This window comes from Hakea prostrata, chromosome 9 (assembly GCF_041222555.1).
Source record: "Hakea prostrata isolate BN-2017 chromosome 9, UWA_Hpros_2, whole genome shotgun sequence".
In the NCBI taxonomy this organism is placed as follows: Eukaryota; Viridiplantae; Streptophyta; class Magnoliopsida; order Proteales; family Proteaceae; genus Hakea; species Hakea prostrata.
This window is the reverse complement of record NC_142608.1, coordinates 3,880,974-3,899,733: the sequence shown is the minus strand read 5'-3', so window position 1 is coordinate 3,899,733 and position 18,760 is coordinate 3,880,974. Positions and strand designations below refer to the sequence as shown.

The 18,760-nt window shown below is 40.6% G+C and overlaps 1 protein-coding gene across 2 annotated transcripts in view; it reads right to left on the bottom strand.

Annotated features, from left to right (window-relative positions):
- The window catches only part of LOC149004132 (hyperosmolality-gated Ca2+ permeable channel 1.2-like), an 82,994-nt gene that overhangs the window by 6,396 nt on the left and 57,838 nt on the right, over positions 1 to 18,760 (bottom strand). For both annotated transcript variants that reach the window (XM_089168319.1, XM_089168320.1), the window contains exons 9-10: positions 17,110 to 17,361; positions 9,049 to 9,373 (exon numbers count right to left, since the gene is read on the bottom strand). In XM_089168319.1, the coding sequence (XP_089024445.1) occupies positions 9,049 to 9,373; positions 17,110 to 17,361 (577 nt within the window). The remainder of the gene's footprint in view (positions 1 to 9,048; positions 9,374 to 17,109; positions 17,362 to 18,760) is intronic.

Genomic DNA, 18,760 nt, shown 5'->3' with positions numbered 1-18,760 from the left:
CACGACTTTGTCCTGTTAAACGATTTACTGCTGCTTGATCAGCTTTATTAGTGAATAATACACTGCTCTGTGGCTGCTACTTTTCCTTCTTGGGTTTCTTTTGTGCTCATACTTTAAGATGCTTGTCATTGGTCAGCATTAATTGTCCACGTGTAATGCTACACGTGAGGGGGAGAATGGTACCTTATTCTATATCTACTTAAGATGTGCTGATGGATATTATTTATGAAGATCTTTGTCCTCAACTTATGGCATTCTACAACAATATGATTACCTATCTTTACCTAGATTGTCCTTTACCTAACTACTTGGTTTGTAGTAACCCATACTACCTTACCTACTTGGTCCGCAGTTACCCATACTACCTTACTTGGTCTGCAGTAGCCTATACTGCCTTCTACCTTACCTACTTGGTCCTGAGTAATTCATATTGTCTTTTACCTGACCTACTTGGTCTTTAGTAACCCATACTATCTTTTACCTACCTATTTGGTCCGTAGTAACCCATAATACCTTACCTCATTGGTCCACAGTAACCTATACTGCTTTTTTACCTACCTACTTGGTCCACAGTAATCTATACTGCCTTTTACTTATCCATACTTTACCTACCACTTGCCATCTTGCGAAGCATTTATATGGACATTGGAGTTGTAATTTTGAAGATTTAGTATGGATATTTCTCCCTACTACTGGCATTATGTGGATGGTGTCTTTGATCCTGCTATACTTATGGACATTGGAGTTGCAATTTTGAAGATTTAGTGTGGATATTTCTCCTACTACCGGCATTATATGGATAGTGTCTTTGATCCTGTTATACTTATGGACTTTGTTTGTCTTCAACATCTTCGATTGTTCTTATTATTGGATGGTTCTATTGATATGAAGAATTAATGTTTTTTTTTTAAGTTGGTGTTGATTATCTCTTGGGTAAAGTTTTATCAGTGTTTATTAACGTCTGCCATTGCTACACGATTCAAGATTGGTGCTACCTTTCAAGTTTATTCTTATTGTGCAAGCTGAAGTTTTCTTTGTGTACACTCCAGCTTGAGGGCAAGTGTTGAAGTATACACACTTTGAGATATTTATTGTTCACGGTACTGTTCACGTGAACAGTATAATGCTAGTGATGCTACTGTACTTTCTATTTCTGATGTAGGAGTCTTGCTACATAAGTTTGGGAGTTTTTAGAAAGCATAGTTTATATTTTCAGAACTTTCTATTTTAGGAGCTAGGAAGTTACTAAAGCTGTAATTTTTTTTGTTTCCTTTTTCTAGAGGACAATTAGTTGTCTCTCAATTTGTATTAGATTCATTAGAAGCTATAAATAAAAGGGCTCTGTGATTCTAGACTTTTAAGCAAGAATCACAGGCCTTTTCTACTGGTTCTTCATCTCTCTTCTCTTCTTCTTCTTCTTCTTCTCTCTTTTCTCTGTTCAAATTCAACTGCTGTTTTGATTATTTAAAGCTTGTTTTATAACAATTATGATTGAGCCAAGGCACCTAAAATAATTGCTTTGCATAATCTCTTTGTTTATGATTGAGCCAAGGTACCTAAATTGGTTTAACAAAGAATTACAATCGGATTAGAGAGGTGAAGAGGCACATCTAGTGTTTTGTGTGATCAACATATTCTTAAATTTGTTTGGTTGGTTCAGCTTCATTCACCTGCCGGCGCTGGAGATGAGCTGAAGACACCATCTCTTCTTCCCAAACTCCGCTGCCCTCCCCTACTTAACCACCCTCCCCTAACCCCACCACTAATCTCCCTCTCCCTCCTGCAAAACCTTGGATATCCCTCTTCACTAAGCAACCCCCCTCAATCGACAACCTAAGCCTTTCCTTCATACCCCCTACAACCAACTATTCTACCCCTCTTGCTCATTGCTCAGCCACCACCATTGCCCCTGGTATCACTTGCTGGAAATCTGCCATTATTGGCCAATTTCTTGGCCCTGCACCCCCTCCCCATCAACATCCTGAAATCTTCTCTTGCCAAACAATGGAAAGCCTCGGGTCTCATGGACACTTACCTACTAGAAGCTGAAATTTTCCTATTCAACTTCTCCTCCATGGATTGTCGAGATCGTGCTTTGGATGGTTCCCCTTGGTCCGTTGGAAAATCACAAATCTTCGTTAAACCTTGGTCTCAATCCTCTCTCCTCCGCATGGTCGACTTCAACACCCTTCCCCTGTAGATCAACTTTCTAGGACTGCCCCTCAAATTATGGAACAATGACTGCCTCAGTAGAATCGGCTCTACCATCGGTATCCCCTTGGGCATTGACATCAAAACCCTCAAGATGGAGAGGCTCTCTTATGCTAGATTGTGCGTCGACTTCCCTGCTGCTAAACCTCTCCCCGCTTTGGTTTCGATTAGTGATGACAATGGCCTACTGTATGAACAAGTACTAGTGTATGACTGGATTCCTCTGCGTCGCAATATTTGTTCTTTATTTGGACACAAAGATGCTTCTTGCGCCTCATCCACTAAAGCTCACACCAATGTCAGCTTGCTTTCGAAGTTCCCTGCCGTTCAAGAATCCTCTGCAAATCTGCCCACCGAGTCTGCTCAAATCCTTGACAAGATGCCTCTGATTACCAAAGCTCCTTAGAAAATCATCGATGCTCTAGAAGAAATTACAGTCATAGAAATTCCTGCTCACTCCACCACCGTCGCCGCTACCGGCAGATCTGAAGAGGCAACACCCTTTCTTTCTAACACCTACTGGAGAGTCAGAAAAGGCTCTAGAAAACCACCGCCGACGATCAACACTGCTCCCCAGGCTACGCAAGAAAACACTGCTACCTACAAACCCGGAATTCATGCAAAGCTCCACTACTGCTGCAACTCCTTCAAGCTCCATCACCTCAAATCCAGCTCCCAAGGCTCCGAAAATCAAGCTCATATCAATTTAGTCTCCGACTGGTAAGTCTAAGCTTGAAAAAGTGCACCAATCCCTCACCTTTTAAGAAAATGACAAGCTTCCTTGTTCTGCCTCTTCCTAGAAGACTGTCACCCCCTGCTTCCAACCAGCCTCATCCCTTTATCCTTCGATAAAACCCCGGTCCGAAAATACTGGTTCAACCAACCCCAAAACTCATTTAACCATCATTCCAATTAATAAACCCATTTCCCTTTTGCCCAAACCCAACCCTCGCCCTGACCCATCTCGCAACCCACTTCCCATTCATCTCCCTAAGCCTACTCCTAATGGGCCTATCACCCTTAAATCTCTTGGGCCTTCTCTCTTAGCCTTGAATGGGCCTCCTAAAACCCACAATCTCCTTCTCTCTAAGCCTGCTCCTCCACACAAGCCCACCACCACCAACTTGAGGTCCAAAGCTACATCTACCAAGCCCAACCCCACCTCTTTACTTCCCAGAGCGCCTCCATCTAACACATCGCATCCCACAGCTCCAAATAAAACCACCACGCGGCCCACCACTTTCTATTCTCTCCCTAACTCTTTTTCTCCACAAACTCACCCCGCCACCTCTGAACCAAAATAGTTCCTCACCCCTTTAAACAACCATTTTATCACCAAACCTTCTTCTCCAAATTCCAATTCCTCTATTAACCCGGATCTCTTGGAAACCCCTTCACCCCTTAACTCCCCCTGAGTGAGAATCCCTTCAACCCCTTTTCCATTAATGACATTGGTTCCCCCTCTTGCTTCACCACCAGCAACGACTTTGATGCCCCCTCCCCTTATGACCTATATGTCTGAGTTCTTTATTTGGAATGTTAGGGGCCTCAATTCCTTGGCAAAGCAAGCTGAGGTTAAGAATACTATCAAGACTTCAAAAGTCTCCCTTTGTGCCCTTCTTGAAACTTATGTCCAAATAGAGAATGCCCATCAGATTGCTCAATCTATTGCCCCTCTTCTTGGTCTTTTATCTCGAATCTTCCGTTTCTACCAATGGTCGTATCTAAATTCTTTGGGCCCCCTCGAGATTCCAAGTACCTCTCCTAAAATCATCCCCTCAACTCATGCATCTCAGCATTCTTTCCAATAATTCCCCTCCTTTCCTTCTCTTTATCATTTATGGTTTTAATCGTGCCGATGAGCTCACCTCCCTTTAGGAAGATATCCGCTATATCTCCTCCTCTTATTCAGATATCCCTTGGGGTATCGGTGGGGACTTTAACATCGTCCGGTTTTCCCATGGGCGTGTCGGAGGCTCCTCTCCGGACCTTGCCGCGATTGGTGATTTCAATGCTTGTTTGGATGATACCGATATCTCTGATCTCCTTTGGTCTGGTCTCCCCTCACTTGGCATAATCGCCAATTTGGATTTGCCAGAATTGCCTCAAAGCTAGATTGCTTCCTCTCGAATACCCCTTCGCTCTCTTCCTTCCTTTCCTTCAATGCCATTTTCTCCAACTCCAATCTTTCTGATCGCTCCCCTTGTTTTGTTCACCTCTCTCCCCCAGTCTCGTTTGGCCACAAGCCTTTCAAATTCTTTGATATGTGGACTTCAAATTCTTCCTTCATCTCTATTGTTAAGGAAGCTTGGTCGAAGCCTGTCCATTGTTCCTCCCTCCCTTTTGTTGCCTTTGCCCGCAGGCTCCAAAACCCTAAGGAAGCTCTCCATTCCTGGAACTCATCCACTTTTGGAAATATCTCTTTTAATGTTTCCTCCTGCAGATCAAACCTCCAGCGAGTCCAGTCTCTTCTCCAAGATGATCCCTCTAATCCCTCCTTTGCTGATGATGAAAAGAACCTTTCCTCTGAGTTTTCTTCTCTCCTCTCCTTTGAAGAAAGCTTTCTTCGCCTGAAAGCTAGAATCAAGTGGCTCGAGTTCAGGGACTTCAACTCACTTATTTTCATCGGTCCCTCAAAGCTTGAAACAACTTCAATTCTATCCCTGCCCTCCTCACTAGTAGTGGCTTTTGGATTTTCGACCCTATTAGCATCAAGGCGGAGGTAGTATCTTTCTTTTTTGATCTGCTAGCTTCGGCTTCCCTTCCATCCCACCCTCCTCTCCCTCCCAACCTCATCAATAAACTCATTGAGCCTTCTTCTGTCTCTTCTCTTTGCACCATCCCTTCCTTGGAGGAGATCCTCCTTGCCATTTGATCCCACAAGCCGAATAAGGCCCCTGGTCTTGATGGCTTCAGTATAGGTTTTTTCCTTGCCTCTTGGGATTTTATTGAGAATGATCTTGTTCAGGCTGTCCGCAGCTCCCTTCCCAGCTTTCCTCCATCAATCAAACCTTCCTCTGCCTCATCCCCAAGAAGCAAAGGCCCTCCTCTCTCTCTCCGATTTTCGCCATATCTCCCTTAGTAACCTCCTATACAAATTCATCTATAAAGTCCTAGCAAATAGGCTAAAAAGGCTTTACCCAACTTTGTAAACTCGAACCAATTGGCCTTCATCTCAGGGCGTAGCATTGTGGACAACATCCTCCTTTGCGCGAAAATTGTCCGTGGCTTTGATAGAGCCGACCACTCCCCGACTGCTCTTTTAAAGGTAGATCTTCACAAAACTTTTGACTCCATTCGCTGGGACTTCATTAGTGATGTCCTCTCGACCATGGGTTTCCTTACCCCGTTTCATTCATTGGATCGAGATTTGTATCTCTTTGCCCCGCTTCTCCATCATCACCAACGGTTCTCCGGCGCGCTTCTTTTCTTCCCGTGTCGGCATCCGTCAAGGTTCTCCCCTCTCCCTTACCTCTTTTCCATAGCCTTAGAGGTCCTCTCCCACATTCTCCAATCCAAAATTGACCAACTCCTTATTTCTCCCATCCCCAAATGCAAAACCATCAACCTTACCCATCTTGCTTTTGCTGATGATCTCATGATCTTCTCCAAAGCGGATCATTAATCCATCTCCTCCATCATCTCAGCCCTATCGCTCTTCGAATCTCTCTCGGGCCTTCAAGTCAACCTTGATAAGTCCACCCTCTTTCTCTCTGGTGTCCCCGGTCAGCTCCAAACCTATCATCTCCAGCTCTTGGGCTTTAAGCTTGGCTCCTTCCCCGTTGTCTACCTTGGCCTTCACCTCATTCCAGGTAGACTCACCCGCCACCACTACCTCCTTATCCTTCACCGATAGAGTGGTTCTTATTTGCTCTATGCTTCAATCTTCGTATCTTTACTGGTGCAGAATCTTCTCCATCCCTAAATCCACCATCCATGCTATGGAATCCTAGTTCTATGCCTTCCTTTGGAAAGGGCGAGAAGCCTCTCGTTTTCTCCACCCTATTAGTTAGTTGACTATTTGTCGCCCAACTTTTGAAGAAGGCTTGGGAATCCGTTGGATCACTAATGTTAATCTAGCCTGCTTGCTTAAACTCATTTAAAAAATTGTCTCAAAGCATGATTCCATTAAGTGGGTCCACTCCTACCTTCTCTGTGCAAATTCCTTTTGGATTGTTCCTATGCCCTCTAACCCTTCATGAGTTTGGAGGAAAATCCTCTTACTGCGTCCCTGTGCCCTCTCTGCTATTTCTACCATCATCTCCTCCGGCTCTTCTACCTCATTCTGGTTTGATCTGTGGCACCCGATGGGCATTATCTATAACCATTTTGGCCCTTGAAATGTTTATGTCTCCCGTATCCCCAAAAGCACCCCCTTGTCAGCCTTCATCACCAATGGTTCTTGGAACCCTTCCCTCCTCCCCCTTCTCACTCAAGTTTGGGATTCTCTCCCCCCTCTCGCTAGTTTCTCTCATGATCTTTCAGTTTGGCTCCCTTCTCCCACCAAAACCTTCTCCACCTTCTCAGCCTGGAATCTCCTCTGAGCCCATAACCCTAAACCCCCTGGGTCCCCTTGTTCTAGTTCAAAGGTTTCATCCCGCGCCATTCCCTTACCCTTTGGAGAGCCCTCAAACATGCCCTTCCCACCCAATCCTTCCTTATTAATAGTTATATCCTAGTAAACCCCAGTTGCATCCTTTGTTGGAATGACTTGGAGAACCTTGAACACCTTTTCTTCTCCTGCCCCTTCTTCAGATCTATCTGAAGAAAAGCCCTAGCTTCCATCTGGCCAAGTTCGAGGCGTTCTTTTGGGTTTGCTCGTGATTGGTCTTGGATTGTGCAAAACTTTTCAAGCTCTTCCATTTGTGATTGGATTGGTAAGCTAGTTTTCTGTGCCTCCATTCATCATCTTTGGTGGGAGAGTAATCTCCGGAGATGGACATCCAAATCCCGCTCTTCAAACATGATTTAGAATGCCATCTTTTGATGTTTCTTCTAGATTGTTAGCTTATCCCCATCCCCCTGTTGATGATACCCCAAGAAACTGATTCATTGTTGTCTCCTGGGGTCTTAGCTCCTCTTTTCGATCTTCCTTTTAAAGACCTTGTATTTTTTTTTCTGTTCTTTTATCTAATTATTCATTCTCATCAAGTTTCACCACCTTGGTATTTGACCAAGCGTACCTAAATTAATTACTTTGTAGAACCTCTTTCTTATTAAGTTTGACCACCTTGGTATCTGACCAAGCATGACCAAAGTTACACGCTTGTCATTATTCTGCTTAGTTTAAAGCCTTTTGACTCCAAAATTTGGTCTCCATATCTCTAACTTAGTATTAATCCCTAATTCCCTTCTTGTGTCTCATTTGCCAAAACAATATCATCAGCAAAAAGCATGCACCAAGGTCCCTCATCTTGAATGTCTATGGTTAAAAAATCCATAATAAGTGCAAAAATATAAGTGCTTAAAGCTTTTGTTGTTGATCTTTCCGGTATATTAAGATCCTTATTGCATTCTTTATACCTTTTCACAAGTCTCCTAATAAGGTAAATAGCTTTGGTTGTAGATCTTCCTGGCATAAAATCAAATTGGTTCTCCGAAATAGCGGTTTATTGTCTCAGTGAGTTTCAATTACCCTCTCCCATTATTTCATAGCATGACTAATCAATTTTATCCCTCTATAATTATTGTCGCATTGAATAATACCCTTTATTTTTAGAATTTGGTACCACAAAGCTTCTCTTCCATTTATCAGGCAATTTCCTTGTGCTCATAGTCTTAGTCAACAACTTGCCCATGGGTTCCTAAGCTCTTCAATACTTATTGGGATTTTATCTTGACCTTGTGTCTTGTCTACTTTATCCTCCATAGAGCTTCTTTTACTTCAAGAGTAGTAATTCTTTATACACACATATGAGAGTAGTTTTTCAAGACTCCAATGCTAGAACTATGTTCTATTGGTAGGCTCAAGAAATTAACATCCCATCTCTTCTTGATGCCCTCATCCCGTGCTAGTATTTACCATCTTCACTTTTAATACATCTAACATGGTTGAGATCTCTACTCTTCTTATCCCTTGTTTTAGCTATCTTATAAATAATCTTTTCCCCTTCCTTTGTGCTTAGCTTGTTATATAGATCTTCATATATTTTTCTCCCTTGTATTCACCACAATTTTCTTAGCTGCATTTCTAGCAAACTTATACCTTTGAGGGTCCTTACATCCTTGGCTTTTGCCATGTCATAAAATTAGCTTTTCTATTCTTAATGGCTGCTTGAACCTCATCATCTCACCACCAATTAAATGGTTCACCAAAGAATTGTTAGAGTCTTTATAGAAATAGCATTGGTGAAGGGAACAAAATGAAAAGTGTTAGAATTCAGGAACCTGTAGCCAGCCTAAGGACTGAGAAAAGTGAAGGAATTGGAGAAGCAGAAAAGAAGAAAGCCTGCTGCAAGCCAATGAAGAGGCATGCAATTAGGTTATTTTCCTAATCGCATGTTATGTTTTTATATAGATTTAAATCCAATTACAACACCAATTTTTCTCCTGACTAATTAATGGCATAAATAAAAGACATAAGCAAAATAACATAAGGATTAAACATAAGAAAACTATGCACGACACTAGGACAGAGTTCCCCTAGTGTTGCCACTAGAAACTTAACAAAAAGGAAAAAACTACTTATGAAGACTCAGCAACCACCACTGTCACCTCCCAAAAAAAGTTTGTAACTTTCCTAGTATTCCTACACTCAAGAATTGATGCTCCACACTTTGAAATTCATATAAACTACATTGAGTCCACAATACTGTTCATACCCATGTGAATTATTACCTGATGGCGGAAGACGACATATGCCAGGCCGAAGAATACTATAATAAAAGGAAGAAGAATGGGTGTAACCACAGCATAGACAAGGCCAAGCAAGAAGTAAAACTGTATCCGAGGTTCGCTTATATTAAAACATAGACTTCCTGGATTCATTGCGGCTTCTCGATCCTTTTCCGTCTTCACCAAGAAGAATATTTTCAACTGGAAAATTATCAATTGTTTTAACCTCGAAATTTCCCCAGCAATCCCAGCCCAACCATCAACCATGATGTAGGTAATGAAGAAAGTTGCTTTCATTGGAATTGATGCACCAATTATTACAGGAATCCTGCACCAAATAGACAACTTTCATCATACTTAACCAAAAATAAAAGCTATTTAGATGAACTTCATTACCAAAGCAAAAATAAACTTCATATGATGAAGCCAAAGCAAAAATAAACTATGATGAAGCAAGCTATTAACAAGATGTAAATAATGAGACACATATGATGCTATTTAGAACCTGAATAATAAAAGCTACATTTATTTATTTATTTCCTTTTGGTAAGAAAAAGCTGATATGTAGAACATTAAAGAAACTCAACTATACCATACATTATGATCGGGATGGATATAATATGAGCCACTTGCCCATACTCTCGATCATGGTATAACAGAATTTATGCAAATAGAACAAATGAAGCCCTTCACAACAACTATACCTTATCCCAAATAGATAGGGTGGTTTCTTGCAAAGACTCCTGAGGCCTTTCATGATTAAAAAAATAAAAATAAATAAATATCATCAAAATATATGTTATAAGTTATAAAGGTCATATGGAACTAAGGAATAGTTCAAGACCAACATGAACATCAGAATTTTCAGAATATGTATGTGTGTGTGTGTATATATATATAATTTGTCATTGGCCCTGGCTTCTTCACATCGAACAGTGAACCGTCTGATGTGTTCGACCGTGGACTGGTTGGTTTCCCCTAAAAACTTAGCAAAATCTAGTACTCTGTAACCCCTCAGCAAGGCATATGCAATATCAATCCAGTCTGGGTAGGGCCTCCTATGTATATATTATATATTTTTTTTGGATGATTAAATAAATAATTCATTACCAAAGAGAAAAAAAAGAAGAAAATACAAGAACACAAGGGACAAAGCCCAAATAGAGTGAGAGAGAGGCCTTAACTAACAAGTAACCTAAGAGGTATTGAGCCTAGCAACTACCTAAGAGCAACAATTAAAGCAAACTAATTACACAAGCATAAGTGACCCAAAGCCAAACTAAGAAGAAAACTAAGAGACATCGAGCCAAGCAACTATTTAAGGGCAACAATAATAGCAAACTAGTTACACAACACAAGTGGCCCATAGCCATACAACCAGACTAAAAAATAACCATGGAAGTGGACCAAAGGGACCCAGCTAAACTGATGTAGTCTCCCGATCGGAGCTATGAGAAACCTCCCTAGTAACAAAGCACATGGACCTATGCAACAGCACCACATATGTAAGGGAAGGTAGCATCACAAGATTGAGATAAAGAACGAAAGAGAACATATTAGACTCCAAATTAATTGGAGAGTTCAAAAATGATGGCCCTCATGGCTTTCCCCAAAGCCAGAGAAGCCATCAATGGCTAGAACCCTCGACAAATTGAAGCAAATCCTAGAAACAGGAAGGGAAGAGAAGGAGAAACAAAGGGAGAGGAAGAATCTGAATCTGAGGACAAACCTGATACGAAGAAATCAACAACTATGGTTCTCAAGCTTTCCCCCCAACACTAGAGAGGCCAAAGAGGAAAGAACCCTCAACGATGTGAAGCTGAGCCCAAAATAGAAAAGGGAGATAGGAGGAGAAACAGAGAGTGGATAAGAATTCGTAATTGAGTTTGAACCCGATTTGGAGAGAACAACAACGATACCCCTCAAGACTTCCCCTAATGCCAAAGGAGCCATCAAGACTGGAACCCTCAACAAACAAAGATAACCTTGAAATGGCCCCAATCACGCTCAATTTATTTATTTATTTATTTTTGGGACAGAGGCCGGGAGAGGAAGAGAAGAAGAGAGAAGAGGAGAAGTGGAGAGGGATTCAGATCTCAGAACTAAGATCTCATCTTGCTCGACCACTCCACCAAAGAAAGAGAAGGAGAAGAAACAAAGAGAAGAGGAGAATCAAAGGGAAGAACATGTTCGATCCAACTTTAGGAGAGAGCAGAGGGAGGAGGAGAAGCAAAGGGAAGAGAAGAATAAGAGGGAAGAGAGCTGATCTCAAATATAAGATCATGCTCGACCTAACCTCTGCAAAAATAGGCAAGAGGGAGGAGATCGGAGCTCAGATTAGAGAGCTCGACCAAAGATCTACAGAAACAAAGAGGAAACGTGGAGAGGAGGAGAGGTAGGAGAAGAGCAAAGAAGAGAGGGGAAAAGGAGAAGGAGGTGGAGAGACACACGGCGGAGTACCGCTAGTGTCTCTCCTCCTCCAGAAAAGCCAAACTAGGAGAAGAGAGAGAGGAAGAGAGAGGAGAAGGAGGCAGAGAGACACAAGAGGAGGACCACCAACATCTTTTTGCCTCCAAAAATGCCGGACAGTGACTAGTAATCAGTTGCCGGCTTCTTCTTCTTCTTCTTAGAACCTTGACTTGCTTGAGATTTTGGATTCTAGAAGCATACAAAAGCGGAGATGAGCAGGCTTGTTTGAGCCTCTCTCCTCCTATATATATATACACATATATTGAAGGTATTTTTATCATTCATCTGGACAGTAATGATTTGTCAAAAACTAATTTGAGAATGTCATGGAGAGAAGCACTAAGACAGATGATTATGAATTATCCAATTCCTTTGTAGATTTAAATGTCCCACTATAAGCTCTACATAGGAAAAAATGTAGGTAAGTGACACTCTTTAGATACCCACAAGGTTATACCAGAGAGGTCCCACCTCAAGAGTAAAAAATAAAGGTAGTTTTGGTTTCTTGCAGGGCATAGGAGCTAAAGCTAGGTTGCAAACACATTACTCAAATAGGGTCTAATGCTATAGTGGGGCCCTTGCTTGTTAGATTAGGGGCAAAGCAACCTGATGCGTTGCAGTGCCCCACCTTATCCATAAAATAAAATAAAAAGAGGAAGAAGAAAATTGTAGGGACATCCATTTTGTAGAAATTCCAAAAACAATAATTACATGTGGCCAACAAACTCCCTTGAAGGACAAAATGAGCTAGAAATTCCTCATATGTGAACTTGGGACAAAATGTTAAGAATATCCTATTTACATGCTAGTGAGCTAAAAATGAGCCAACAAAGCTCCCAATGCTGAAAACTTGGAAGTTGGAACAAGATGCATGTTTCGTCAAATTAAGAACTCAAAATACAAGGAAAAAAATCCTAAACTTAGAATCATCAATATAGTAGGGGGGGGCATCAAGATGGGTCCTCTATGACCCTGTCAAGACTCTACACCCTCTAGAACTCCATCTGTTGAGATCTAGGGTACATTCTGCAAAACTGAAGCATCCATGAAATGGCATGCATATTTAGTCCTAAAACTACAAGCTTGGGAAAACATGTAAATATGTGATGGTTGCCAAGTGGGAAAAAATCATTGCTTGAGATAGTGATGCTGGTTTACTGCACAAGGAGAGGGACTACAGGTAATTATGAAGCTCCATGTATATCACATTACCTGTTTACCACTATATCGGACCTAATAAGATGGACAAGGGTGTCCCAATTTGGACTAATAAATGTTGTGAAGTTAATATGATCAAGAGAAATGGGATAGAATCATAGAAAATAGTCATGTTAGAGCCAAAAGGAAGAGCATAAATTGTCCACAACCTATCCACTCAACCTGGCAAGCTATGATGCAGGATGGTGAAAACTTTCAAATATGGATGGATTTGTGGCCAGATTGGTGCTATCTAGGTCTTTGTTTTGAATAACATACTGGCATTCTTATCTTTTTGGTTTTTCACATGAGCAATGGTCTTCTTTTGTAATTTTATTCTCTCCTCTCTTATTATAAATAAAGAGGCTTGGTGATCTAGTTTATCACTCAAGCACTACAATCACATATGTTCTTTGTACACTTTTTTTTTTTTGGATGAATAAATAATCTATTAAAGAGATGAAAACAAAATACAAAAAGTCACGGGCTAGAGTCAGCTAGAAGGGGAGATTTGGGAGTTGAGCCCCCAGGAGACAACAATAAGCCTGTTCCTTGGGGAATCAACAACCAGGGGGAGGGGAGAGGATGAAATCCTAGCTGAAACATCAAAATAAATAGCATTCCAAATGTATTTGTACACTTTGTTTAGCAAGACTAAACTATTTCTTATAAACTATAAGAGAAATATGTAAGGCATACTATAGTTCAGTTCCAACAGGTGGGATTAGTTGGAATCTAAATCAAGATGTGATTTCAGGGAAAATCAAAGCGAAACAACAACAATATACTCAGATGTATCCCAACTTCGTGGGTCGGCAACACTGATCCAAACAAACAAAGTAAAGAAACCTGAGGTCTAAATGGAAATAAGGAAGGAAAAGACAGGGAAAGGAAGCAAAATATTCCATTTTTTTAGGAAGAAAAAGAAGAAGCAGAAGATGGAAGTAAGAGGAATGAGGCTCAGCCCAGCCAGATAGCAAAACTATATAGGGTTCATGAATCCTTGCCCTTCAAAAGGCTGTGTCCCAGCTTATGCTTAGTAAAGACTTAGACTATGCATGGCCTTCCTCATAACTACATCTATGGTCATTTTAGGCCTGGACCTAGCTCTTTTGACTTTGTCAATCGAGGTCATATCACTCCTCCTTACTAGGGAATCCCTAAGCTTCCATTCAGCACAACCATTCCACTTCAACAACTCTATTGAAGCTTGTCGTTGATCGGTGCAATCCCCAAGTCAGTTGTAATACGTTTATTCCTTACCATCTTAACATCCTCATCTTAGCTACGCATAGCTTTTGAATATTTACTTGTAAAGTGCCCAACATTTTGTCCCATACATTATATCTGGTAGAACAACAGTCCTACAAAACTTTATTTAAGCTTTTCACACAACACTCCGGATGCACATCTCCACTTCATCCATCCCACTTTAAATCTTAATGAAACACCATGTTCGAGGTCACCTTCCCACTTAATGTTGAGACCAAATATCTTAAGTAGTCACTTGGTGCTATCTCTCTTTCCTTAATTGCACCATGTTACTGTCCATCAGAGTGTGACTAGAATTACACTTGATATATTCCATCTCTATTCTACTAATCTTAAAGGCTCTTCTTTCCAAGGTTAATCTCCAACTTAGCATTTAACCTTCCTTTTGTCTCATCCACTTACCTAGCATATCACGTCCACATCGGATGAAAGGATTAAAGTCTAACAGAAATTCTACATTTAACCTTGAGACCGTTGTTTATTGCTGCATGACAATTTGTAGTTGAATATCAAGATAAAATTATGGGAGTTTCCATTAAAGTGCCTGGGAAATCCAAAGGGCTTCTTGAATGTAGAGTGGTGAGAGGAAAATTATCACATGATGTCATTGTTTACATCTCATAAGTTGTAAGGTATGTAAATTCTGCTTGACAGTAACTACTCTTAGATTAAGATGAAGCTATAGTGAAATTTTCAGTTGGAAGACCAGGAATCTTGGATGAGATAAGGGATAAACCCTTCAAATAGTTTTTTTTTGGATGAATAAATAATTAATTAAATGCCAAGAAGGAACAAAGGATGAAAAGAGAGGGGGGGGGAATCAACCTTCAAGGAGACCGAAACGATGAGCAAAGACCCTAGGAGACAACAATGAGCCTGTTCCTTGGCATCAATGGGGGGGGGGGATGGGGAATAGAAAGGAGCCTAGCAGAGACAACAAAACAGATGGCATTCCAAATCATGTCAATAGAGCGGGATTTGGAAGTTCCTCTTCCAAAAATGCGCTCCCACACAGATGATGGACAATGGCACAAAAGACAAGCTTGCCAATCCGGTCACAAATGGAGGAACCTGAAAATTTTCTTAAAACCCAAAAACAATCTGAGCAAAGCCAAAAGAATGCCATGAATGAGGCCAAATAGAGGCTAGGGATTTTTCCCAAAGGAAACTGGAGAAAGGGCTAGAGAAGAAAAAGTGCTTTAGGTCCTCTGAACCATTCCAACAAAAGATGCAAGTGGTGCTAACCGGAATATGATGGCCAATGAGGAAGAATTGGGTAGGGAGAGAAAGTCCAAAGGGTAAGGGAATGATGCGGAGTATGTCCTTTAAACCAGACCAATAGGGGCCAAGAGGGCTGGGGGGAAGGGGAATAAAGGAGGTTCTATGCTGAAGTAGTGGATAAAGTTTTGGTGGGGGGATGGGAGCTAAACAATGAGGTCGTGAGGGGAATCCAAAAGGGTAGGAAGAGAATCCCAGACTTGTGTGAGACCAGGGTGGGGGGAGGGGGGGGGACCAGGAGCCAACAAAGATGAAAGAGAAAAGAGGGGTGGATTTGGGGATGTGGGTTTCATAGAGTGTGCGAGGGCCAAGGAGAGTGAAGAGAATACCCATCGGATGCCACGGATCAAGCCAAAAGAAGGTTGAGGAGCCAACGGAAATATGGATGGAGATCGCAAAGAGAGCATGCGGTCTCAGCAGGAGGAGCTTTCTCCAAACCCAAGATGGGTTGGAAGGGATGGGGGCAAACCAAAAGGAGTCAGATCTGAGAAGGTAGGAGTAGACCCAATTGCCAAATGAAATCCTGCTTGGAGGCGATTTTCCATGAGTTTAATGAGACATGCCATATTGTCATCTAGGATACGACGAATTCCTAGGCCACCTTCTAATAAATGAAATATATGAAGGAGTGATCCCTGGCCCCTTTCTCAGCATAAAATGAGAGTGCGTCAATGAGAAAACTACAATGTGCTAGTATAAGATTGCTTTAGACTTCGCTTGATAACATGTGATATCCAATCCCAAGTTTGATATGTTCTAGTTCGTGTTTCACTCTCTTTGTGTGAGCTCAGCTTGTTTTAGGTCATAAAGGGAATAATTTCTCACTTTGGGTAAATAGCCAATTGAAAAGCACTAGTCATGTTTCTAATCCTTCAAGGTACTAACAAATGACTTATATCATTTGATCCCACTCAGCAAAAAGTTCTAAAATAAAGAGTTGACATAAAAAAAACTAACCAATTGACATGGGTTATTTATTTCAAAGGGGTTCTGAAGCAGTTCCTCATCTTTTGACAGTCTCTGGTATCATTGGAAGGAAAAGATCATTATTTTTCTGAACTATTCAGTCAGAGTCATTGACAAAATCATAGTTATTTCCTATCTCATGACAGAGGATCAATATATAGAAGGCCATTTCAACTAATCAGATGTCTTTTCCCAGGAAAGAGACCTCCGTTCTCCAAAAGGATTGCTAGAAATAGGTTATCTAGGATGGGTTATCCCCATAAAGGGAGGTAGTAAATCTGAAATCTAGTTGTTTTCCTTGGGTTTTTGACATGTGTTCATCTGTTGCTTGAATCCTCTCATTATGCTAACATTTTAGCTGTTCTTGTTTTAATCCAATCATTGTCGGCATTTCATTAGTATTATTATGCTAACATTTTAGCTGTTCTAGTTTTAGTCCAATCATTGTCGGCATTTCATTAGTATTTATGTTACTTATCTCCCCTTTAACTGATTCACCCTACCACTAGCCTCACCAATTGTTCGTTTGCTCATCAAAGCATTTTTTCCAGATGCAAAGAGCTTCATCTGCCATGTTGATGTTTGTATTCATGCTTTTCCAACCCACTGTTGGCTGAATTCTGTCCATACATCATTCTGATAAGTTGATAAAAGGTATGACAGTATGAGATAAGAAGGAATACAGGATAAACACAGCTCAGACTAGTGACAAACTTCAAACTAATCCATAGAATACTTTCATGCTATCAGAAACCCAAGAAAAAAGTTCTTAAATTTAAGGAATTCTTTTTCCATTCTGACAGTAACTCTAGCAAGATTTGTTGTTATAGCAGACAGATAATTAACAAAACTAATAACGTGAGTTTGATGAATAGAACATACTCATTTGCTGACAGGTGGATAAAATTATTCAGTTGTTGAAATGCGGTTCCTGTGGCGATGCTCCCAAGAAATAAATTAATAAATATGAAAAAGTAATATAAACTCGCAGATCTCCTCTCTAGAGCTGATATGGATATAAAACCTTCAAATTTTGACATCATCATCAATATTGTTGGCAGAAAAATGAGGAAAATCCTCAAAGCAATCCCAGGTAGAAACCCTTGGATGAAGGACTTGATGAAACTGAATGTCCTGCACAATGAAGCATGGGTTACAATGAACATTTATTACTATTTACTAGTAAATGTATAGAAAAAAGAAACAAGTAAACTCTAAATGAAACAAGTTAACTCTAACTTTCTGGAGTTTTTTACTCAGATGAAACTAAATCCTGAAATGAAACTAGCTGTTTGAAGATTGTTGAGAATCACAGCAGCCTTGGTGCACAAGTTGCACAAGTTTCTATTTTGGAGAAGCAGTCTTGGTGCACAAGTTTTGAAAAATCAGGGTTTTTATTTTGGTTACTTTCTATTTTAGTTACCTTCTATTCTGGTTACGTCCTAATTTTCTTATTGCTTGGTTGATAAGTGATCTCCATTGGACAGTTTCATTTTTAGTAGATTTGGGAGACTCTATGCAATATATAATTTTCCTTTTTTTGTTACAACTCAGTTTAGGAAAGTATTCCTAAACGAAGATTTGATTTTACATTATAAATAAAGTACCAGGGGAGAGCCAAAATACATACATGCAAGCTCTCTTCCTCTTCTCATCTTTTCCTCCTTCTATTCTTCTTTTTCTTTTTGAATTTCTTTTCAGTCCTTAGGCTGATTATAGACACTGAAATTCTAACGAAGATAACAAATCTTACCAGAACTATAAATTGAGAATGATTTTTTAAGTTCCTTATGACAGGAGGATGCAAAAAGCAAAACATTGGAGTCTGTTCAGCATTCTGCATTCCTGTGTTCAGATGCTACAAAATCTATCTTTTGAATTTCTTAATTAGGATATTAGCAAGACATGCAGACTTGTTCACAACCTAAGCCATTGGGATATGTGACCTGTAATCTAAATGCCTCCTCTGATTGAAGTATTAGAGTCTGATTGGACAAGTTGGACAGGGACATAAGATGGAGCTCCCTGTCAAATCCCTCATTGAACTCAGGATTGAAGCCTGATAACAAAGTAAGCATATCACAAATATGTTTGGCAAGGTTTGGGCCAGTCATCCAAGTTTACTGGTCCCTGTTGATAACTGGAAAACAAAGATCCAAATGGACCAAACCTGAAAGGTTCTTTGAGTGGCAGGACCTTGGAGTCTATGTCCTGTGGCTATCTGATGCTTCCAAAGGGAAGAAAGAACAGTCTTTGATGATTCCAAGAAAAAAAAACTTGCAAGTTGAGCACCCTACTTCAAATCTTAACTAATTTACATTGCTGAGCAGGTTTCTTTATTTCTGTGGGGGAATAAAAATTGAATAATAGCCCAAAAGGGGAAAAAAAATACAAGAGGGGAGAAGGAAGGGGCTAGGCATGGTGTCTAGCAAACAAAATAGACGAATCAAGACCCCAAGTAACAACAATAAGCCTGTCCTTTGGGAGTAAGCTAAGGGCTTTAGGGGCAAAAGGGACACTGTGGAGTGACATC